A 24,807-nucleotide genomic window follows, 5' to 3' on the forward strand; every position below is an offset into this window, starting at 1 on the left:
TGCACTCCCAATGCAGGGGGCCCGGGTTCGATCCCTGGTCGGGGAACTAGATGCCGCAACTAAGAGTTTGCATGTCACAACTAAGGAGCCTGTGTGCCGCAACTAAGGAGCTGGCGAGCTGCATCTAAGGAGCCCAAGAACCGCAGTTAAGGAGCCCACCTGCCGCAACTAAGGAGCCCATGTGCTGCAACTAAGGAGCTGGTGAGCATCTACTAAGGAGCCCTGGAGCCACAACTAAGGAGCCCACCCGCTGCAACTAAGGAGCTCACGTGCTGCAACTAAGGAGCTGGTGAGCCGCAACTAAGGAGCCCTGGAGCTGCAACTAGGGAGCCCGCCTGCCACAACTAAGACCCGGCACAACCAAATAAAAATAAATAAATAAATAAATATTAAAAAAACAAAAACAGTGCACAAGGGTTCCAATTTCTCTATATCCTTGCCCACACGTGTTATTTTACATTTTAAAAAGTGGCCAACCTAATGGAAGTGAAGTAGTATTCATTTTCCTGGTGGTTTTGATTTGCATTTCTCTACTGACTAGTGATATCCAGCATCCTTTCATGTGTTTATTGGCCTGCTCCTTCTTTTTAAATGAAGGCCATAGTCTCCTAAACAGCCTGCATGGGGCATTTCATCAAGGATTAGCAGCCATGTTGCAAAAGGTTGGTCCCAGGTAAGTCAAACCTGGGTAGAAAACAGGGCTGAGAAACCCTGGGGGGACCCAGAGGCACACTGGGCAGATTTCTGAAAAGGAAGACTAGGCATATCTCCCAATCCAGTATCATTCACCTACTACTTCCTGTGCCTTCATCCACGCCCTAAACTGGGAAGAATGTGTGTGCAGGGGGTGGGTAGCATTTATTGAGCACCTGTTATGTTCTGATGCAGTGCACACCCCTTAACACACGTCATTTACAGTTGACTTCCAACTGGGAGGTGAGTGGCATTATCCTCAATTCATAGCTGAGGAAGCGGGTCTTAGAAATCTTTGGCAATTCACGTACTGTTAAATAGGGAAGCCCAAATTCAAACTATCCTCTCACTTTGTTTTACTCCAAAGCCTGTGTTTTTCCCGTCACTCTATGTTGTCTGTAACGCTGAAGAAAGTGACATCCTCAGCCTCAGGAAGTTTATAATCTGACAGAGGAGCCCAAACTAAAGTACATGAAGCAATGGGGAAGGAAGACAATATATGGTTGAGATTCGACTTTGGGCTTTACAGATTCAGAGAATGAAGAGCCAGGGTGTGTGGAAGGTCTGGTAATACTCATCCGTATTTATGGAATGAACACATACCTTTGAGTTCAGGGGATTCCTGGGGAGGAATGAGAAAGGCATTGCAGGCAAGAGGCCCGGATGGAATCTGGAAGTGTGGGTGAGAATGACATTAGAGGCGCCCTCCTGGGCTAGAATAGCGACCCCCAAATACAACATCTTCCCAAATGGCTGCCACAGGCTGATGTCCAGTGGCTGCGTGTGGAGTCGATGGAGCGCGTCATGGCCAGGATCTGAGAATCTGGATTAAGAGATTAAAGGATGGCAACGCTGAGCCAGGCTCAGATTGCAAAAGATTTTTTTTTTTTTTGTCAAAGCAACAATAGTGGTCTTTTACCTTAAGAATCTAAGAAAACATTCAAATCAGCAGATAAGGCAATGTTGTCACATGCAGACAACTGTCAGGCTGCCCTAATGCGACAGGACACATGCTGTGAGCCTGCTCGCTCATTCATGTCACCTGCTGGCCCCTGTGCAGGCATGTGAGTTTGTAACCCCCTGGGGCAGTGTTTCTGCCTGTCCTGCATCCCAGAGGCAGCCAGGGACTGCAAGGCATGGGCATAAGTTTAGGGTAAGACCACCCGCCTGTGACTAAGATCTCTCGGAAGCCTAGAGTCTACAGCTATGATCCTCCGGCTTTTGACTTTTACATAATGGTACAAAAATTTTTTAAAATAAGAAATAGGGCTTCCCTGGTGGCGCAGTGGTTGAGAGTCCACCTGCCGATGCAGGAGACACAGGTTCGTGCCTGGGTCCGGGAAGATCCCACATGCCGCGGAGCGGCTGGGCCCGTGAGCCATGGCCGCTGAGCCTGCGCGTCCGGAGCCTGGGCTCCGCAGCGGGAGAGGCCACAACAGTGAGAGGCCCACGTACCGCAAAAAATAATAAATAAATAAATAAATAAATTAATTAATTAAAATAACAAATAGAGGAGACTGACACAGGGCTGCAGCTGATAATTCTTCTCAGGACATTAAACACACTCACGCCATCATCATTTTATAAAAGAGAGAACATTGGTACACCATTAAAGTTAAGAAAGGCAGGATAACAGCAAATCAGTTAATACACTGGCCTTAAAAAACACTCACCACAGTGCCCTCATTGCTCTCATTTTGCCTGGAAAAAAATGACCACTGATAAAAGGCCACATTTGGGAAGCATCGTCATATTCCGTACTCTCTATCCCACCTGGAACAAGAGCCCGGGGACCACTTCCTTATTCTTCAAGACCAGAGGTACACCTGCAAACTACAGCTCCAGGCCCAAATCGCCCTTCCTTCCCTCTCCCACATGTATTTGTAAATAAAGTCTTACTGGAACACAGCCAGACCCCCTGGTTTACACATTAGCTAAGGCTGCTTTCGAGCTACAATGGTAAGTTTGAGTAGTTGCAAGAGATTCTATGGCTCACGAGGCCTAAAATATTTACTACCCAGCCCTTAATAGAAAGTTTGCCAACTCCTGTTCAAAACTCAACCCAGTAAACACCTCCTCTGGGAAGCCTGCCCTGAATGTTTCCTGTGCTCCCCCTTCCCCTGAATCAGACCCCTCCCTTCCTGGCCCCCCACACCTCCTCCACAAAAGTCAACTCCTCCACGGGGCGGCCTGTGTCTCTCACGTCTGCAGACACAGCTGCCAGCTCAGGGCCTGGCACACAGCACACGAACATCAGGAAAACTGGGAAAATCTAAAACAACTCAGAAATATCTGGGTGAGAAGGATCCTCGTGCATGGTTCCCAGCCGGGGTCCTGCAGGTGGGCTGGGGTTCTGTAAGCAAGGACTAGTTGTCAAAAGGCCAATCAGTCACTTGTCTGTGAGAAGGCCTCAGGGGCTATTTACTCGAACATGCAATTTGGTAGACAAAATCTTTCAAACTCAGGGTCTGGAAACATTAATACAATAGGTTCTTTACTGGCAAAAATGCTGGGAGCTATCAACTTTTGTGATTTCTCTGTCTTCTTCAGTGAAGTGCATCCGAGATGCGGAGACCTCTTCCTATTTACTACATATGATTTCTGAAATAATACTAGTAATAGCTGGTGGGTTCAATAGATAACTCAGTTCCCGCCCTGAGTTTAGAACTGAATGATTGAGAGACACAGGACTCAGGGGAAATAGGTGAGAACATCAGTTTTGTTACTGATAAAACTGCAGGAGCCTATGCTGTCTTCCTGTGTCTACCCTACTGGCTGCCCCAATTCTCCCTGCAGCAGCCAGAATGAGACTTTTACAGAAAAACTTATATCCCATCATTCTCCTGCTCAACACCTCCTACCACCACCGCCACTAAGGCTCCTCCTATTTCCCAAAGTGAAATCCACGATCCCTACCACTGTTCCCGCAAACCCCTCACTCCACCTTGCTTGCCATTCCTCAGACACCCCATGCACAGGCCTACCTCAGGGCCTTTGCACCTGTTCCCTCTGCCTGGCTCACTCCACTTCCTTAAGGTCTCTGTTCAGATGTCACTTTATCAGAGATACTCTCCCCAGCCCCACGATCACTCCCCATCCCCTGTACCTGGCTTTATTTTTCTCTATGGGACCACCTGACATGGTATATGTGTATCTATCTGTTTATTTCCTGCTTCCCTGCCCCTCTCCACTCAATTGTCAGCTCTGGGAGGTCGGGCTTTTGGTTTTGTTCCCTGCTGTATTCCCAGTACCTAGAACTTTCAAAAGTATTTTTGAATGATGTATGAATAAAGACAGGATTGGAGAGCGTGGCTTAGTTGCATGGCCACAGAGGGGTTCCTAGACCACCTCCCCAAACAGACAGTCCATCCCACCTAATGGCTGATGGTGCTGGACAAGCACAGGTCCCTCCCTTGCAGGACAGAAGTCCTTTACGCTAAATCCATCGCCATATACCTTGCAGCTCACTAGGACGAAGAAGAAGCTGTATGTATTTCTCCCATGCTTTTCCCTCTTGGGAGGTGGAAACATTCACTGCTCTTTGGACACAGATGGAGCAGAACAAAGTAACTCTGCAAACAGTGAGGGCAAATCAGCTATAACCCCCTGCAGCCTTACCACATGCTGGGTAGTCTTCTAAGCATTGCACTGTCTACACTCCTCTAATCCATAAAACAAGCTCTGTGGCTAGTACTATAGTGACCCCGGTCAGCAGACAAAGAAGCTGAATGCTACTTCTGTTACCTGCTTCCGGTTCTCCAGCTGAGAAATGATGGAGCCAGGATTTGGAGTCAGGCGGTCTGACTCCAGAGCCTATGCTGTTAGCCGTTACCCTCCCCTATTGTCTTAAAAATGCTTGCACAAGTTATTGTGGGGATACTGAGACCCAGTGAGTCACAGACTTAAGCCAAAGCTGCCCAGGAAACTTGTAAACCCAGTTTGGAACCCACATCACCTCCAGTGGTGGCCCAAGCCCAGAGTACTCCGCGGGGAGAGGTCATTCTAAAGGGTCTGGGTGTTGTCGTATTTCCTAGGACTGCGGTAACAAATTATCACAAACCAGGTGGCTTGAGACAAATTCGTTCTCTCGTAGTTGCTGAGGCCGGAAGTCCAAAATTAAAGTGCCCGAGGGCCAGGCTCCCTCTGAGGGCTCGAGGGGAGAATCCTTCCTGGCCTCTTCCAGCTCCTGGTGGCTCGTGGCATCCCTTGGCTTGTGGGAGCATCACTCGGATCTCTGCCTCTGTCGTCATGTGGCTTTCTGCTCTGTATCTCTTTCACATCTCTCTTTCTCTTACAAGCACACCTGTCATTGGATTTAGGGCCCATCCTAAATCCAGGATGATCTCACCTCGAGATCCTTAACTCAGTTATATGGACAGACTCTTTTTCCAAATAAGGTCACCTTCATAGGTTCCAGGCATTAGGGCTTGGACATATCCCTTTGAAGGATGCAATTCAACCCAGTCCAGGTGTCTTATGTGTAACAGTCATTTGTCATCCTTCAGCTTCTCACCTCCATCTCTCCTCATTTGGAGTCCGCTCCCAGATTTCATTTTGGGCAATCACCTCTCACCCCATGGGTACGTCTTAGTGAGACTTTCTTCAAATGCATGGCCCCTCACCAGAGTCTCTCTGTCCCAATACACTGAAACTTGAGTGGACTGACCAAAAAATATGGCCAGAGCCCGTTCAATCCAGCAGCCCCGCCCTGGAGAACTCCTCAACTGGTTTTTCCTTTCCAGACTCCCAGGGCTGCCTCATTCTTTTCTGAGCCTGCTTCCCCAGCTTTCTCTTCAGTTCTGTGAATTACCTGACGTACCTGCAATGAGTCCTTTTCTTGCTTACATCAACCAGAGTTGGCTTCTGTTGTTTACAGTCAAGAGGCCCAATAACCAATGGATTATATGAAAACAGAGTCAGGTCAGCCCCTGTTCCACAGTCACAAATCATCTCACTCTGCCCTGCTGTCCCACAAAACCACGTGTTTGGCGGTTCCAGGCTCTGAAGGAAGTGCAATTGATTCTGTGCAACCCATCTCCCCTCCTAGGGAGACAACTCAGGGAACAGGCACGACTGATGGGAAGCTGAGTTCCTACCTTCTGTCTTGTTAGGGGTCTTCCTTCAACACAGACTGACCTTCCACTAAAACAAAGTGGGCTCTGGCTCGTTTGGGTCCAGGCGGAATGTGGTTCACTGCTCCTTTGCTTCAGAAGCACCTCCTTCTTTCCACCAGGCACACTCCGAAGAGATGGGCCATTCCTCGTGCAGGGTGGCTTGGCTCCCTGCCTGCTGCCGCCCTTCCTGGTCCTCTGCCCTTGACTGATGACATCTCCCCAGCAGCTGACACCTGAGCTGGAGAGCGTGAATTGCTGCCACTCTCCCGAAATAGATGGTGACACAGCAGAAGGCAGAGTAAGATTTATCTCTCGCCCATGCCAACAAACAGGCCTGCAGCCAGGCCTTTCCCCTCATCTGGCCTCTCGGGAATTGCCACTAAGTGCCTTTTGTCATTAAAAATATATTTTTGCTTTCCTAATTCCACTTATTATGCAAAGCCTCTGTATACACTGAAACAATAGAAGTAAACAAAAAGAAGCGGGATAAAAGAACTCACAAATACATGTTTAACACACTGGCTTACACCTTGCTAGATTTTTTTCTTCTATGTGTGCATGTACTCCCCGGAGTAGAAATACACTCCGCCACTCTGGTGGATAACCGTTCTGGGAACATCTTTCATTCCACCAATATAATTATCAAACATCATTTGTAATGGCTACAGCGTACTTTACTGTGCAGATGAGCCATGATTTACTTGCCCAATCACCGAATGTTTCCAGTTTTTTTCTTACTAGAAGCAAAGCTGCTATGAGTACCACGTACACATTTTAAATTATTTCCCCAAGACACATTCTGCCAAGTTGGAGGTTGTGTGAGAGTCCCCGAACTCACGCCCATAATGGATTTTGTCACTTTTTCATCTTTGCCAACCTGATAAGCCATAAAAGTGCACACTGGTGATTGAATTTGCATTTCTCTGATTACCAGGAGAGCTGACCATTGTATGGTGTGCTCACCACCCACTTGGAGTCGTTTTTCTGTAAAGTGCCTGCCCAAGACCTGTGCTAAGAGCTTCGCAAGGCTTACCAAGGTACGAGAAGGCCCTGATGAGAAGAAACACTGGCGAGAGTCAGGCTGATCCCCTCCACCCAGCTCACTGCTGGCGCTACAGCTCCCAGGGAAGGGGGTTCCCTGTCCCACACCCGGGAGGAAGGACATTGTCCAGGACCACTGCTGTCGGTCCCATTGGCCTTGGCCAGAGTTCTCCACTGCCTCTTCCACTCTCCTCTTCTGCTCGTTGGAGTAAGAGGGCTCGGCCTGGGCTGGTGAAACACCCAGCCAGGCCCTCCCTGCCAGCCTTCCAGAACCCAAACCCAAAGGACCAGGAAAAAGCAGCAGCTTTGGTTCTTTTACATACACAGCCAGACTTTCAGCCTCCTGACGTCACAGCGTCATACAGAGTTAGACTTGAAGGTGCCCCTCCCCAACGTCTCTCCTTTACTTTACAGATGAGAGGCCCAGAGAAGTTGGGCAACTTGTCTAAGGTCACATGGAGTCTGGACAGAACCCAGGTCTCCTGACTCCCCGTTTAGCACTCTTTTGAGGTTCTTAGCTCAGGTTCTTAGCTCACTACAAGCACCTGGAGTTGCATGTGCTGTGGCCCCTGCTGCAGCCACTGCGTGTTACACGGGAAGACTGCACGAGGGGGCGTCGCAGAGGGCAGGCAGGGCTTGCTCATGCTTCTGGGGAGCACGATGCTGGGGAACACCAGCTCTCATGTTTCACAGTGCTGACCTTTGCTCCCTACCACCACCTTCATTAAGTATCACCACATAGGGGAAAATTCCCACTTCTCACCGTATCAGCCGGCAGACACTTCATCTGATTAAGTAATCAGCTGATTTCTACTAGAGGAAGACGCAGCTGCAGTTTTGGGTCAAGCGCTCCTGCTTGGTTCTGGCTCCGCAGAGCATGTCCTGTAGAAGGGGCAGCACGGAAGAGTGGATCCTGCACCAGGGTTGAGACTTGTGTCTGCTGTCCTCCACTCCAGCCTGACTCCCACCCCGAACCTCAGGACACTGACATTAGTCACACACACAAGCATGGAAAACTGACTGACTCACAATGCGGTTTGCCCAGACTGTCCTCGCCCGGTAAGAAATGAGCAGAGATGATCCTGACAGCTTACACTTTTATTCTCTGGGAAGCTGGCAAGCATTTCCACTATCACCACCACTGCCATCAACTTGACCACCACCATTGCTATATCCACCATCTCTGCCGTGATGCCCACCTTGGCCAAGTCCACCATTTCCAAAATGATGCCCACTCCCCCATGTCCTCCACCTCCACCCTGAGGACCACCTCCCCATGTCCACCTTCTCTACCTCACCCATGTCCACCACGTCCATCCTGATGCCCACCTCCCCACATCCGCCATCTCCACCCTGATGTCCACCTCCCCATGTCCATCTTCTCTACCTCCCCATGTCCGCCATCTCCACCCTGATGCCCACCTCCAGTATTTCTACCACCATCACCACCAGGGCTGCCACCTCCATCATCCATCACAGACATTTGTTACAAGTTGGGCCCTGGGCTGAGGATACCAACCTGTGTCTAGTTATTACAACTGATGAACTGGTTAGAACCTTCCGGCAAGGCCAGCATGAGGAAGTCTAAGACTGGCCTCGTGAGCCTGGTACCTCCCACTACTCATGGTGATTGATGCTCTATACTGCTCAGAGTCACCCACTGGGCCTCCCTCCTTAGACCTGCCCTGCTGAGCACCCAGTGTCCCAAGTTAATCTCTGTCAGTGGACTCACTGGCCAGCTGGAAGAAGCGGTCCCGGGGGTGAGGAGGGGTGTGTGTGTTAAGCGGGCCCCCTCAGATTTCACTGTGGAGGTGACGTTCTATGGGGAAGTCATATTTATTGAAACTCATCGTTTGCCAGGAACTATGAGAAGTACTTCCCCATTACCGTGTCATTTAATCCTCTTTCTCCACAGCCCTTTTGAAGAGTGGTTCTCATCTGGGGGTGATTTTGCCCCTCAGTGGGCATTTGACGATGTCTGGGGATATCTTTGGTTCTCACACTAGGTGGGGTGCTACTGGCATCTACTGGGTAGAAGAAGGGATGTTACTAACCACCCAACAGTGCCAGGGTGACCCCCAAGGCGAAGAATTAGCCAGCCCATACTGCCCATGATGCCGAGGCTGGGATGCCTGCTTTGGAGTATTTTTTTTGTAGCCCCATTTTTCTAATTTAAATTTTGTGGTAGAATTTGCCATCTTAACCATTTTTCAGCGTGCAGTTCTGTGGCATAAAGTACATGCACATTGTTGTGCCACTATCACCACCGTCCATCTCTAGAGCTCTTTTCATTCTGCAGAATTAAATCCCTGTTCCCATTAAACACTAACCCTCCATTCTTCCGTCCTCCCAGACGCTGGCAACCACAGTTCTGTGTCTATGAATTTGCCTCTTCCAAGGTGCCTCAGATAAGTGGGATCATACAGTATTTGTCCTTTTATGACTGGCCCCTTTCATTTAGCATCACGTTCTCAGGTTCATCCATGTTGTAGTGTGTGTCAGAATTTCCCTCCTTTTCAGGCTAAATAATATTCTGTTGTATGCATGGACCACATTTTGTTTATCATTCATCCATCGATGGACACTTGTGTTGCTCTCACCTTCTGGCTATTGTGAATAGTGCTGCTACGAACACGGGTGCAAATGTGGGGTAGGTTTTAGATGCAGAGACCAGGGCTCTAAGAAGTCGTGTGACTCACCTGAAGTCATACAAGTCGTCTGGGAGGGTCTGGACTTAAGGGCAGGCCTGGCTGTCATCACAGCCCATCCTCTCGCCACGACACCACGGTGTCCTCAGTCTTGGTCAGGCTCACTCACATATGGGTCATGGGTTGGACTTCACTTACCTTCCTCTCTCTGGAGTGACCTGGTGGCTGCCCCATCTGTGCTGCTCGTGACGACCACTCCAGGACATCTTCCCACGAGTGCTGGTACTTCCCTCTCAACCCATAAAGCTCTCTCTATGCCCCGGATGGCTCCGAAACAATTTACCAACACAGAAATTCTGATTTTTCTGGGAAGTCAGGAACCAGGCTGGATTTTTTTTTTTTTTAGATTTACGCTTCCTCTGGCAGCGGGGACCAGGGGGAGCCCCAGGATCCCGGTGGCGGACACCTTCACCCTGCAGTTTTCAGCGGGTCCTGCCTCTGTGGCAACTGCTGTCACTGGGGCCAGAGTTGTGGGCTGTTGGGAAGTGACTTCAGGGTACGGCGTTTGGGGGGGGGTCGTTAGAAACAACGTGTGCAGGTGGAGAGGATGCATCGTTATCTGAACCTCTCCTTTCACAGGTGGAGAAACTGGCCTGGGGAAGTGAAGTTACTTCCCCGTGGTGACAGAAAAATGCCCCCCAAATGACCACGTCCTAATTCCCGGAATCTGAGAAAATGTTACCTTTGAAGATATGATTAAGTTCAGGGTATGGACTGTCCAGGTGGCTCCAATGTAGTCACAAGGGTCCTTATAAGAGGGAGGAAGGTCAGAGTCAGAGAGGAGGTGTAAGGATGGAAACAGAGATCAGAATAATTCGGGGCCATTTGCGGAGCCCAACAGCTGGCCGTCCCTCCTCATAGAGTGTCACAATCAGTGTCCTTGTAGTTCGTAACCATGGGTCCGTCTTCAGAGGCCAAAACAAGTTGCTCACATTCAGTGACAGCTCCTCAGACATCAGGAGACAGGGGCTATGTCCTTCCACGTCTGTCCTTAGTTAAGCATCCATTTTCCTATGTCAATATGGTCTTATTCTCCAAATACAAAGAGTCTCTGGCAATTTCCAACAGACAGGAAGCCCAGGTAACTGCTTACAGGCTGCAGTTTGGTGAGGCCTGGGGGCTCCGGCCTTCCCTCCAGGCCTCCCCGCATCTGAAATTCTACACAGACTGTGCCTCCACAGTGAGCAGCGGTCCCTTCCTTCTGCCTTTACTGTATTTATTCCTGGTTAGCCCTCAAGTCACTACCACTTTGCTGAGAGTTAGTTTACCAAACTGTTTTCTCTAAGCAAGGGGGATGGTTCTGGAGGCCACCTCGACTCTGCCCTTCTCCCCTTTGCCTTGTGTTAGCATCCATCACTGAGTCATTCATTCAGTCAACAAATACATATTGAGCACCTAATATAGGCCAGCTCTGGGGTAAAAACAGTGAAAAAATCATTTGTGACTACAATTTAGTGAGGGGAACCAGACAGACCACGAGTAAATCAGTAATAGGTATTATGCAGCAGATGGTGACAGGTGTTATGGAGAAAGAGAAGCAAAGTGCGGAGGGAAGGAGAGCTGGAAGCGGCGGGTCGCAGGATTCAGTGGGGCTGGGAGGAAAGGCTTGGTGAGAAAATGGTATTTGAGCAAGCGGCTAAAAGGAATGAGGGAGAAAGTCATGTCGACATCAGGAAAGGGTGCTCCAGGTGGAGGGAGCAGCAAGTGCAAAGGCCCTGGGGTTGAAATATGCCTGGTGTGTTGGGGGAACAATAAGGGGTCTGGGTGCCTGGATCAGAGTGAATGAAAGGGGAGTCGTAGGAAATTAGGCCAGAAAGAAAGGAGGAGGTCAGATCATGGGGGTGGGGGCTGCTTATAAGCCCCTGGAAGAACCTTGGCTTCTAATCTCAGTGACATGGGAGTTACTGAAGAGTTCTGAGCAGAGGAAGGACGTGACTTGATATCTTTCTGGCAAGCAGGGAGGGGTCATTGTTCCAGATAAAGCTCTCAGAAGAGCAGAAAGTAGGAGCTGAACTTGCTTTCAACAGGTGTTTAGTCTACTCTGGTTTCCACTAATATGTTCGTCAGCTTTGATTTCCTCCAAGTCAAGGTTCTGAGTTGGCAAGACTCACTAAGTTTCGTTCTGCACCTAAAGCAGGAGCTGTGGACCTGAGAGGGTGGGCTTGCGGATAAAGGACCTGGTTCTGTCATGATATTTAAGAAGCCCTGCAATGGTTGGTGACAAAGACCCTGGCTCATCCCTCCCTCTATCACTTCTTGGCTGGTGACCTTGGCCAAGTTACATTAACCTGTCTGTGCCTTGGAGTTCTCACCTGTAAAATGGGGTGCGCCTGGCACTGACCTCTTTGGAAGACACCCATAGAGCTACACTGTCCACTACAGTAGCCACCAGCCACATGTTGAGAACTTGATCACGGCCATTCTGGACTTAGATGTGCTGTGAGTATAAAACACACCCAGATTTTGAAGACTTTGTAGGAAACAAAGAATGGAAAAGTATCTCATGAATGAGTTTTCTATTGATAAGTTGAAAGAATAGCATTTTGGAAGCGCTGGATTAAATAAGATACTGAAATTCATTTCACCTACTCGTTTGATTTACTTAAATGTGGCTACTAGCAAATTTAAAATTCTAGACGTGCTTTGAATCCTATTCCTACTGGGTGGAGCCGCCCTAGAGTGCTTAGCTCAGTGCCTGGAACACAGTAGACACGCAATAAATGGAGCCAATGGGAGAAGCCTGCTCAGGGCAGGAAGCAGGGACAGCCCTCAACCACATAAACAAGCGCCCGATTCGTTCCTTTAGAACCTTATTTTCCCACACGCAAAGGAAGTGAAGCAACTGGTTCTTGACATCATAAAATCCAAGGGCTGGATGCCATTTTGGAGGCTACCGAATCCATCCCCCTGCCTCTGGCAAGGAGGGTGTTTATCGTTATCCCCTGCAGTATCGTCCCAGGGCTGCCGTAACACAGCACCACAGACTGGGGGCTTTACAACAGAAATGTATTGTCTCATAGTTCTGAAGTCTAGAGGTCTGAGACCGAGGTGTGGGCAGGGCTGCTTCCTGCTGAGCGCTGTGACAGAGGCTGCTTCCCCTCTCCCAGCATCTGGTGGTTTGTTCGCAATTTTTGGCATTCCTTGGCTTGTAAAGGCATCACTGAGCTCAACCTTCACCTTCATCTGGTGTCTTTTTCTGCGTCCATCTGTGTTCAAACCTCCTCCTCTTTGTTCTAAGGAGACCAGTCATACTGGATTAGGGCCCACCCTAACGATCTCATCCTACTCAATTATATCTGCAATGACCCTTGTATTAATCATGATTTTTACATTCTATATTTTATATAGCTTTGGCATCTTGGGGCCTTGCCACCGGGGATGGACTGTCCCTCCTGGGGTTGGCCAGTTCCTAGAGACAGTAAACCCTCACCAGTGAGCACACCCTTGATATGCAAAGCTACCAACCCAAGTCCATACCGCACCCACCTCCTTTTATCAGGTTCTTGCAGTCCGAGACACTATCTCCCTGCCCTAAATCACCACAGGGCCAGGTACACGACAGCTAAGGATCACCCTTTTAGCCAGAGCCTCCTGAAATTATTCAAACTAGCCAACCCTTAACCTGCCTCCTCTGCTTACCCTGCCGTGCCCATTCCTTCCTGCAAAAACCACAATAAAGACTCTCACCTGTTTTTCCTTTCATTCCTTCTGTCTCCTGACCATCCCTAGTGCTTCCCCGTGTGGCCCTGCATGGCTTCCACTCTTCCTATTTCTAGAGATGTGTGAGTAGAAAACTTCATCCTTCAAGACAGTTATTCTCGGGCTTCCCTGGTGGCGCAGTGGTTGAGAATCTGCCTGCCGATGCAGGGGACACGGGTTCCAGCCCTGGTCTGGGAAGATCCCACATGCCGTGGAGCAGCTGGGCCCGTGAGCCACAACTACTGAGCCTGCGTGTCTGGAGCCTGTGCTCCGCAACAAGACAGGCCGTGATAGTGAGAGGCCCGCGCACTGCGATGAAGAGTCAACCCTACTTGCCGCAACTAGAGAAAGCCCTCGCACAGAAACGAAGACCCAACACAGCCAAAAATAAATAAATAAATTAAAAAAAAAATCTCCCCTAAGCATTAAATTCTTGTGATAAATTAAGCTTATATATATATTAAAAAAAAAAGACAATTATTCTGCATGCCCCCAGTTTCTTCTAAAACCCTTTGACATCAGTATTTCCCTGATCTTTCAAATAAACCTCGGGGTAACAGATGAGGGAACCACAGCCCAGACAAGTCAGGTGACCTGCCCAGGTCAAGGAGCTGGCAGCAGGTCCAGGGTGTCCTGACTGTCAGCTCTAAGCTCTCAGCCCCTCAACGGGACCATGTGGCATCTTCATTTCTGATGCAGACGATCATTTATGTTGGTTATGTTTAAAAAGGGACATCATCTCGTTGGTGTCTTGTGCAAAAGCACTGGCATTCTTTCTAATAATGTGAGGGGAGGGCCTTTTCTTCACATGACGAGGGAGAAGAGAGGAACATACTTTTGCACCTACTGATTTGAAAGAGAGATACCGGGGTGATGGGGCCTATATGCCAAGGGAACCCACCCAGGAAACCTGTGCTGGGAGCTGGGGGCGAGCGGCTTCCAGACCCTCTCATCCCACGACCCGGAGGAGGCTGGCTGGGGAGGGCACAGACCAAGCCAAAGTCAGAGACAGAAGAGGCCTTCGAGGTCATCTAGCCCCAGGGTCTAAAGCGGGTGGCTGGGGAGAGGAGCGCAGCCACCATCATGTTCCGGGGGATCCGGCCAGCATGGTGCCCTAGGTTGTTTCTCGTGTGCATGTGGTTCCCCTCCTGCCCCTCCCTCTCTGATGACTCCCACCTACAGCCCCCAGGGGCGTCTGGGTTCACCACTCATGATCTAGAGCAACTGAGAAAGAGGACATGACACAGGTCGACTGCTGGCTAACAAGGAAGTGGGGACAGGGACCCCGATTCCTAGCTCTCTGGATCCCGAGTGACCCGCAGCTCTCTCAGGGTCCTGACTCCTGCCCTTGGCATTTATCCCATGACCAGCCCAGAGGATGGAAGAGATGAGGCACCCGGGGGCTCCTTGATGGGCAGCCTCTGAAGCAGAGGGGCCAGGCTGAGAGCCACTGGGAGGATGGGCTGTGAACACACAGATAATGCCCGTCTCCCTGGATTGTAGACATCTGGGATTTGACAGGAAAGGCTTAAATCCGGTGGGATTTGTAAGCCTGTTTGCACATTTCTATGAATTGGATAAGGAAGAAAAGAACAGCTTCTACGTGCAGTGCTGGCGGAAGCTGCACTCTGAGCATCTTCACATGACATCACTCGAGGTCAAAGGGCAGGTGCTATCACCTGCATTTGACAGAGGGAACACCAGGGCCCAGGAATGTCGGGGGATTTATCTGCCGTCAGACAGTTCACTGGAAGCTCGGCCACGGTCACGGCTGCCTAGCTGGATGTCTAGTGCATGGCCTGCCCAGCCCCCATCCCTAAGCTCTGCCCGCCAGAGCCTCCTCCCCGGACCTGGAAATTGGGACCAAGACAGCACAGTCTCGCCCAGCCTCAGCTGGTCTCGTGAACGGAGCAGCGTATTTTTGGCCACATGGATGGAAAAATACAGAAAGTCCATCAGTATATGAAGGGGGGTAAAAAAAGTGTGAGAAGCAGAGGGTGAAAAAAGGAGGCGCTGTGTTCCCTGCAGCCCCTCGGGTCTCAGCCACGAGCTCCCGGAGGCCTGACTGTTCAGGACTTGGGTTCCTGGTGACACCCGCATGCTTACAAGACACCCTTCTGTCTGCTTATGTCAGAGGCAGCTGGTTTCCCATTCATTGGGGTAAACTGAGATCGGCGGCCTCAGTGTCCTGAATTCCCCCCACCAGCCATTCTCACTGCACCTCGCAGAGCAGAGGCTAACAGACTCCCAGAATGAATGGCCGCCCCGCCGTCTTGCCAGCGCTGCTCCAACAGGTGGGGCGGGCACAGCTAGCTCCCTCCCGCCTTCGCAGTGGAGAGCCTGAGCCTCAGGACTTGACCAGGATCACACAGAATCTGCTGAAGGAGCTAGAGAACCCCCACTCTGGGCTCTGTCTTTGCTAAAAGGTGATCTGGATATCCGTGGCCGGCCGAAGTCAGAGAGGGCGTATTTGGTGGGGACAAAAGCCAAGGCCAGTGATGTCGGCCTGTCCCCCCAATGGCCCTTGTGACGCAGCCCTCGGGCGTGTGCATTCGCCCACTCACTCACACATGCCCACTGCCCCACGGAGCCCCTTCTACGCTGGGCATGGCCCCAGGCACTAGGCACACAGCAGGGGGCGTGCTGATCTGGTGCTCCTGTTTCTAGAGGGACAAGACTTGTGAACGAGATAATGTGGACTCAGTGAGCGAGACGCCACAGACACAACCAGCAGATATGACAACGAGGAGAGGGTGGGGACAGGACTGCTTGGGCGGGGTGGTCAGGGAAGGCCTCTCTGAGGACGGGACATCTCCTGGGGACGTGATGATGAGGAAGACGCAGCCATTTGGGTTGGGAAACGTCTTAGCAGGAGAGGGAGCCGTAAGTTAGGAGGTCCTGGTTGGTCCCTGGCACCTGGCGTGTTCACGGGACAGAGGAGCCTCGTGGGACGTAGGAGGGAGCTGGCTTGTTCTAAGTGCATCAAAAGGTTTCCAAACATGCCATATACTGCACCAGCTGCTGGGGACTCAAGGACAAAAAGACACGGTTTGTGTCCTCAAAACAGGCCAGACCTGTGAACTGGCAAGCTCAAGTAGTGGCCACAGAGATAACAGCATCCAATGAGGTCACACAGGCCAGACTCCCAACCCGGCCTTGAGGCCCAGAGGGTTGGAGGCTGGAAGGCCAAGTAAAAACCAGAAGGGCAGAGAAGCAGAGGTGGGGAAGGGCGGGAGGGAAGAATTGGGGACCTGGCTGGCACCGTTTGGGCAAAGACCCGAGGGCAGGAGCCCAGGACACTCCCAGGACTGGACTGACACACTCTGCTGTTCTCCTACAGTGACCAAGTTCAGGATACGGTTTGGCTCACATAACCGTGAACACACCCAATTTTGGTCCTCACGACAGCCCACCCACGAGGAGGCCCTTCTGGGCCATCATCACACTGTCAGCCCAAAGGTGACAAGGCCTGCCAAGCACCTCACTCCCAGCTACCTCGGAGACCACGGGATTCTGGGACAGCAGGCACTGGACGGCCACTTGCCTGAAAGGCCTATGCCTTTGGGTATCTGAGTCAGATGGCAGCCTGTCAGCTTCAGGTAACAGTGACACTGACCTCTCCAGAGCAAATCCCCAACTACCTGTGCTCCCCCGGGACTGTCCTAGCTGGGAAGGAAGGCGGGTCCTCTGTCCACTAGCCCGGCAATGAGGTCGCCCTTTGAGTTAATTGATAGAACAGCAGGATGAAGGTGACATTTCCAGAAAGATCCAACGTTTGGGACAGAGTAGCGGGACCGGGTGGGGCTCTCCAGGGAGAAGAGAGACAGGGCAGGGCTGTCTCAGGTCATGTTTGCAGTTGACTCTCCCCCGGACTCCAGATCGTGGTGTCTGTAGAAGCTGACACCCGACTGGGACACGGGATGGTGAGAAAGGTGACGCCGGGGAATCAACTCTAATTAAGACATAAGTTAAAAACACATGAGCCTATGACACCAGGACATGTACAGGCCTGTGAACCGCAGGAGGAGGCCCCTTGCAAGAGCGAGCAAGACCTCAGTCAACCTCTGCCAGCAACGTGGTTCTCTTAAGTGTAAAACACAAGGGAGCGGTCCACTCCGCTGGCGAGCAAATCATGTAAATTATAGCAATAAGGGGATGTCATTGTTCTGTCTATTAAATTCGAAAGCATGTTTAAAAATAATAATACAGGGCTTCCCTGGTGGCGCAGCGGTTGGGAGTCCGCCTGCCGATGCAGGGGACGCGGGTTCGTGCCCCGGTCCGGGAAGATCCCACATGCCGCGGAAGGGCTGGGCCTGTGAGCCATGGCCGCTGGGCCTGCGTGTCCGGAGCCTGCACTCCGCGACAGGAAAGGCCACGGCGGTGAGAGGCCCGCGTACCGCAAAAAATAAAAAAAAATAATAATAATACATAAACCCGGGAGAGGCACAGTGAGACAGGTACTTTCCATTTGCCAACAGAGCCTGCTGTCTGGGGTGCAATTAGGCAAAAAGGTATCCAGAGGTTTAACATAACCATAGACCCTGACCTGGTGATTCCACCTCAAAGAATCCACCCCAGAGAAATAACCGGAGATGTCCACAAATTTATATGAATGAGGATGTTCAGTTCAGCACCGTGTATATACAAAACAGAAGAAAAAAAACAATGCACATTTCTAACAACAGGAGACAGGTTCAATGACTAGACACAAAATGACCTCTTACATGACCGTAAAATGTTAAATTTTCAAAGAGCTATAACGACAGGTAACTCTCACAACTCAGTAAGAGGAAAAGAGTCAGTAATAAGATATATAGTATAATATCAATTTGTTTAAAATATATATATGTGCATAAGAATAAAACCAGAACTAAACACAGTAAAACTTTCGTAGCAGTGGGATTCTGCGTGGTTTTTATTCTCTTCATGATATTTATCTACATTTCCCAAGTCTACAAAGGACCTGTTATTTTATAATCAGAAAAATAAAATGCTTTTATTTTCAAAGAAAACGAGTCACCTTGGAGTCACCTGGGCGAAAAGGACCTGTGTGACCTCCAGGCAAGCATCAGCTTGAGCTCCTTTGGCTGAATTACTGTTTCTTCTGTCAGTATGACAACAAGTCCCCACTCATCTGACCAAATCAGTCCCTCACGGCATCTGACATCAGGAAAGGGAGGTGGAGTTACTGGGAGATGGGGGGTGGGCTCCCCCAGAAGGCCGCGAGCCTGGCCTGCTAAGCAGGCAGGGTTAGTGATATAACTGGTGAGCACCCCACTCGCCATGAACCCCCTCCTCGACAGGACTCTGCCTGCAGGGTCCACTCTGCAGGGGCTGAGCCACACCACAGAATGCCCGGGTGCTCCAGGCACTACAGTGGACCTTGTCTCGGAGGCTTGTACCCACCCAAGGGGCCAGGGTGAACAGACTCACGGCATGACATGCAGCCGTGTTTAATTTCCCCCCAGTCCCCGCTTCGCCCAGCCCTCGCCTCCCCACAGCCTCCCTTGTCAAGGTCCCAGTTGCAGCTCAGATCTCTCCCCCGGGGCTGTGGGCTGTGTCCTGCAGGCCACACGAAGCCACGGCTGCAAAGGGAGGTGACAGAAGGTGCCTCACTATTCAGCACCCCTCACCCCCAGGCCCCAGCTCCTGCTTGGGCTTCTCCCATAATACACACTCCGGGCTCCGTGCGGTCTGTGTCCCCGGGGAAGCCTGCTGGCTCCATGCACCTCTGAGCACAGAGACAGCCCCTTGCCTGCCGGCTATGGTTCCTCATACCCAAGGCTGGGACATGTGAGATGTTCTGTGAGCCCACAGCCCCGGGCTGCCTGAGTGATCTGCCCCCTCCCCACCGCACAGAGACTACGGCCACCTGGATTCCAACAGAGGGGTCTCTGGAGGGACCTGGTCTCCCCAGGCCTCAACTTCCCAAACTTTAAGACACAGACAGTCTTCCCTTCCCTTGAAACCATAGAACTTTAGAGTTGGAAGGAACCTTAAAGTCCTCCTACCCATACTCCTTTGTTTACCAAAGAAAAATCTGAGACACAGAGAGACAGGAAAGTCGTATAACGTCACACAGCATTTCCACAGCTGCAGCAAAATGACTTCCCCCTCCAGCACAGTTTTCAAGCTTTAGTGAGTGTGCACTGCAAGCCCCTTTCAGGGGCTGGGGGTGGGGGGAATTAAAATGCAGATTCCCGGGCCTCACCCCCAGGCACACATCCAGTAGGTCTGGGGGCCCAGGAATCTGCATCTCAAACAAGCTCCCTAGGTGATTAGCACACAGGTTTCTCATCACCCGTGTGTTTTCATTCCCTACCCACCTCACTGGGCTGCTGTAATGGGAAGGCAATGGGAGGGGCTGGAGGGCTTTTTAAAGATCACTGTCTGCTGAGAAGGTGCTCATGCTTCCCTGTTTCCCCACACCTTCCCCATCTCTCCCTCTCTATCCTGCTGGTCACTTGAGCGATTTCCCAGGTCTCTTGCTTCCAGGTCTGGAGCCCTTCTACTGAAAGAGGGATGGTCACTGTTCCCTTGATGGTATACTGTCCCACTTGGCCCAGGACCTACTATCTACTGGGAGAACCACCAGACCAGGTGCAGAATCTGGGGCTGGAAGGTCAGCTGTCACCCATGAGAGTCGGGGATGGTAGGACAGTGCTGGGGCTATTCTCACCCTCCAGAAATTATCAGGAGTGGGGTCAGACGCTCCTGAGTGCAAGCTCTTCTCAGTCACTAACGATGTGACCTTTGCACCTCGTTTGCTTCTTGTTGGGGAAGTTGTGGGTAAAGGTACTTGCCAGGCGCAGGTATTGTATTAAAAGAGACGGCACTTGTAAACCACAAACCACCGCCATAAGGTAGGGCCACCGAGCAAAACACAGGACGGCCAGTGACGTGAATTTCAGAAGAACAGCAAGTAATCCTGTGTGTGAGAATATCCCAACGTGGCACGGGACACACTGATACTAAAATATTATGCCGCGTTGATCTGAAATTCAGAGTGAATTGGGCATCCTGGAGTTTTGCTCGTTTGTTTGCTTGTTTGGGGTTGGTTTGCTTGTTTGCTGTCGCTAAGGGGGCCAGTGGGCATTCTGGCAGGCGTCCCCTTGCTCTCTTCCTTCAGACCCAGCACCGGCAGGCCGGCTCCCCCTGAGTCCTCAGACCCAGATGCCTCCGTGCCCCGCCTCCCCATCAAGCCCTGGGGAGCCTGCACAGAGGGGACCGGCTGCCCCGACGGGTGGCTGAGCGCTCCCATTAGCAAGGAGGCTCACTGGCAGACGATCACATTTTTTTTTTTTTTTGCGGTACGCGGGTCTCTCACTGTTGTGGCCTCTCCCGTTGCGGAGCACAGGCTCGGGACGCGCAGGCTCAGCGGCCATGGCTCACGGGCTCAGCCGCTCCACGGCATGTGGGATCTTCCCGGACCGGGACACGAACCCGTGTGCCCTGCATCGGCAGGCGGACTCTCAACCACTGCGCCACCAGGGAAGCCCCGATCACATTTTTTGTGCTGTCAGGGCTAGTCAAGGTCACTTGCTCAAGGTCACTTGTTCAATTTGCTTCTCTGGGGGAGGAGGGACAGGGGAGGTGAAGGAAAGACAATGAGGGTGGGTCCCCTCTGCTCCTTCCTCTGAATTCCCTCCCCTGGGTGCCCGCCTAGAAAGCCTTGGAGCTTGTGCCCCATGGTGCCTGGCTTTCCTTCGTGGGAAGTGGGTAGTCAGCGTGGCCAGGGGCGGGGGGCGGGGAGCCAGGAGGCCCTGGTGCACTCCCAGCTGCTTCTAACTCTCTGTGTGACCTTGGGCAAGTCACTCGCATCACCTCTCTGGGCCTTCCAGAGAAAACGGGGTAATAGTAACAGCACTAATGCTTATTAGTACATACTGTGTGTCAGGCACTGCTCTAAGTACTTTATAGATAATACCCTTTCAATCCTCCGAACTAGTGAAAAGTAGAGGCAGGATTTGAACTAAGCAGCTCTGTGCCAGAGTCTGGGCACTTGGCCCCCTTGCCCGCTGCACCTGTGAAAATATGAGAGGCCCAAATGCAGAAGGAGGAGGGAAGGGGGTGACTGACACCTAGCGATCACCTAGATCATCTACTCCTTGCTAAGATTACCACACCCTCGACAGAGCTGACTTCGCGCAACCCTCGCCGCAAACACGCTGTGGGATTTTGATCTTCAGTCTGAAGTCAGAGGCAGGGAAACGGAGGCACAAAGAAGGTCAGGGACTTGTCTAGGGTCATAATCTGAGTCTACGTGGGAGCTCAGCTCTCCCACGCCAAGGCCTGGGCTAGGTGCTTCGCAACCGCCCCACTTCCGGTTCACAGAGCTCGGGACGCTGCTCTGGCCCCAGAACATGGGCAGTGAGGTCAGAGCTGCTCTCAGTGCTTCACCCCAGGAGATGCCGGAAGCCCCCATGCTGCCATGCTGCTGTCTCCGTCCTCTCCCCGCCTGAATGAGACCAACTCTTCCCCAGGGCCTGGACACTGTTCCTTGCTCTGGACCCGTCCATCCTTACCCCCAGCCACACATCCTCATCTGATGGCTCTTCGCTTTCCTACATTACAGACAGTAGGAAGGATAACATTTTATATTCTTTGCTCTTTAATTTACCCGCTTTATCTTGACAATCACTGGTCAGGTGGATTGGTCAGCACCACTGTGTCCCAATTTCACACAGGAGGAAGAGGAGGTTCAAAGAACTTTCCCAGAGTCACCCAGTTTTTAAGCCAGGACTCCAGTGTATACCTTCCAACCCAGGGCTCTGTAGAGGCCTCAGAGGGCAACCAAAGTACTGTAAAGATGACGAGACCGAAGCCCAGACAGGATACCTGTCCCGGTCAAGGTCACAGCCAGCCACGGCACAACTGAGACTGAAATCCACAGCTCCTGACCCATCACCCCTAGCCCTCGAGTGAATGATGGTGGGAGCCAATGACAGCACCTCAACTGACAGCTGGGGTTCATGATGCCAACTCTACCAAGAAGCAAAGGCAGATGCCATGAGAACCAAGGGGAACCGCCGTTCAACAGTGACGTCTGCATCTGGACCTTCCTGTCTTCTGGTGGGGAGGGTCTGGGGAGTGAGTGAAGGCAAAGTTTAAAGTCAGGCGACTCTGTACCTTGCAGGTCAGATCTTTTTATGACTTGCTCATGTGGGAGAGCCAGCCTGGGCTTAAAGTTCCAGCTCAGGGACCCGTGTCTGCAGAGAAGTGACGGCCCCTGATACCTGGGATTTGTGCTAGTGACAGTACAGAATGAATAAGCGAGCACAGGAATTCCGGACACAGATGAGCAGCATTTCTGAATTCTCAATAAATGGAAAAAATATATATTTACCCATGATAAATCCACATCTATGTCACCTTTTATACTGTGGGTCTTTCAGCTCTGGTTCCTGTTCTGACAAACCCTCGGGGTCAAGGTGGGAGGTGGAGTCTGGCTCTGAGAGGTCGCTGCTCACATGCTCACCAGGGGAAGCCTGGAATCCACTGAAAATAAGGGCATTTCACCCGCTCCCTGTCATGGGGCTCATTCTTATGTATGCTGGAGTCCCCTCTCCTCAGCTCTGCCTTTGCTTCCTTCCCACTGGCCTTCACAGGCTCTCTTACCTGCTGTGCCCTTATGTTCCTGTCTGCCAGGTGGGGACGTATGTCCATGTCACTGCCAGAAAAGTGCACGAGGCAAGCAAAGGGTGCCGCAGCCCACAAGACTGTTCAGCAATTTCACGTCTGGGCTGAAAAGCTACTGAACGGCCAATCTTTACTGCATGACTGGCTCTTAGCAAGCTGCTGCTTTTCCTCACCAGGAATATTCCTCACTCCTTTTAGACAAAGAGCAAACTGGGAGCTGAGAAACAAAGACCTACTCAGGTTACAGAAGCCCTTGGAGAGCTCTTAGAACTGGTGGGCTCCCTCCCCATGTTCAGTGTAGTGAGATGGGTGCTGAAATGCTACCCACGGAGTAGGGTGTCTTCCACTTAGGAGGGGCCCAGAAATAACCCACACCCACCAGTACTAGGACCCAAAGCCCCACAGGATGATCTCGGAAATCCAGGTCCCAAATACTACTGGAGAAACGGGGGAAAGCAGGGCAACCAGGCCCAGAATCTCCAGAGAATCCCAGATGTGTCCCTCCCCACTTCCCTTCCCTAGCAGAGTCCCAGGGAAAGTTCTGGGAACCTGGGAGGGTTACACCGGGAGCAACTCTCATCCAGGACAGTGGCCGTGGGCGCCCAGGCCTCCCCTTCCAGGCTCAACGCGAGGCCGCTGCCCTAGGCTCTCCCCGCGCGCTCTGCCTCACTCCTTCCCGCCTCCCGGTCCGGCCGGCAGGCTCACCTTTGGGCAGCTTGGACACGTTCTCCTGGATCCAGGAGAAGAGGTGGGCGAAGTCGCAGTCGCAGAGCCAGGGGTTCCCGTCCAGGCGCAGGGTGCGCAGCGCAGGCAGCGCGGCCAGGGCGGCCACGTTGAGGCTGCGCAGGTTGTTGTCGTTGAGCTCCAGCACCTGCAGCGACTCCAGGGTTTCGAAGGCGGCCTCGTGCACGCCCGCCAGGTTGTTGTTGGCCAGGCTCAGCTTGACCAGCCTCCCGGCCGAGCGGAAGGCGCCGGCGCCCAGCTGGGTCAGGTTGTTGTAGCTGAGGTCGAGGAAGGCGAGCTTGGCCGAGCCGCTGAACGTGCCCTCCTCCAGAGAGCGCAGAGAGTTGTTCCTGAAATCCAGGTAGACCAGGTCGCCGTAGAAGATGAAGAAGCCCTCGGGGATGTGCTGGATGCGGTTACCGGCCACCAGAAGCTTGCGCACGTCCAGGGGGAAGGGGTCGGGCACGCTGGGCAGCCCGCGGTCGCGGCAGTCCACGGTGTGCGGATCGGTGCAGGCGCAGCCCGCGGGGCACGCGGGTCCTGGCGGGAGCAGCAGCAGGAGGCTGCAGAGCCCCAGCGCGGCGCCGGCGCCGGCGGGGGCGCGGGGCGCGGCGCGGGGGCGCATAGCCGGGACCCGCGCGAGCGGCGGCGACGCGGACGCGGCTCTGGGGCCGAGCCCTGGCGCGGGGCGGCGCGCGGGGTTCCAGCGGCCAGACGCTGGGAGCCGGAGGGCTGCCGGGGCGGGGAGGGCTTGCGCCCGGGCGCGCGGGGCGATGGAGCGCAGCGCGGACCGACCAGGGGAGCCCGGGAGGCTCGGGCGGAGGGGGCAGCTCCGGGGAGGGAGGGCCGAGGGACTCGCGAAGGATTTACCCGAACAGGAAATTAACCCTCTGGAAAATCCCGGGAGAGAGGCGGGAGCGGCAGGGGTGGCGGAGTGGCCGTCCCAAACGCGGCCCCGCCCGGGCAGCTTATTTCCGACACCGGGCAATAAGACCTGTCTCGCGGACTTGGCGCGGAACACTCGACGACCAAGTTCAGTGACCAAGCGCCCCCAGCCCCAGTGGATTTCAGAGGGCGTGTCACGGTCGTGCGCCCCGCACCCCCGCGCCCGCCTGGTGCCAAAGCGCGCTCCCCGCGCGCCACCCCTTGCAAAAGGGAGCGCGACCTGGGTCCCTCTGGCTCTGCGCCAG

General features: G+C 52.5%; 1 protein-coding gene across 1 annotated transcript in view; it reads right to left on the reverse strand.

Moving 5' to 3' along the window:
- LRRC38 (leucine rich repeat containing 38) overlaps window positions 1-24,320 on the reverse strand; it is a gene marked incomplete at its 3' end in the record, with an annotated part of 33,885 nt that extends 9,565 nt beyond the window's left edge. Inside the window, exon 1 of the mRNA XM_079940254.1 lies at window positions 23,600-24,320. Coding sequence (XP_079796380.1) covers window positions 23,600-24,242 — 643 coding nt within the window. The 5' untranslated portion in view covers window positions 24,243-24,320. The remainder of the gene's footprint in view (window positions 1-23,599) is intronic.
- Window positions 24,321-24,807: the final 487 nt, after the last annotated feature.

The sequence above is a fragment of the Stenella coeruleoalba genome (assembly GCF_951394435.1).
Source record: "Stenella coeruleoalba genome assembly, chromosome: 1".
Taxonomy (NCBI): domain Eukaryota; kingdom Metazoa; phylum Chordata; class Mammalia; order Artiodactyla; family Delphinidae; genus Stenella; species Stenella coeruleoalba.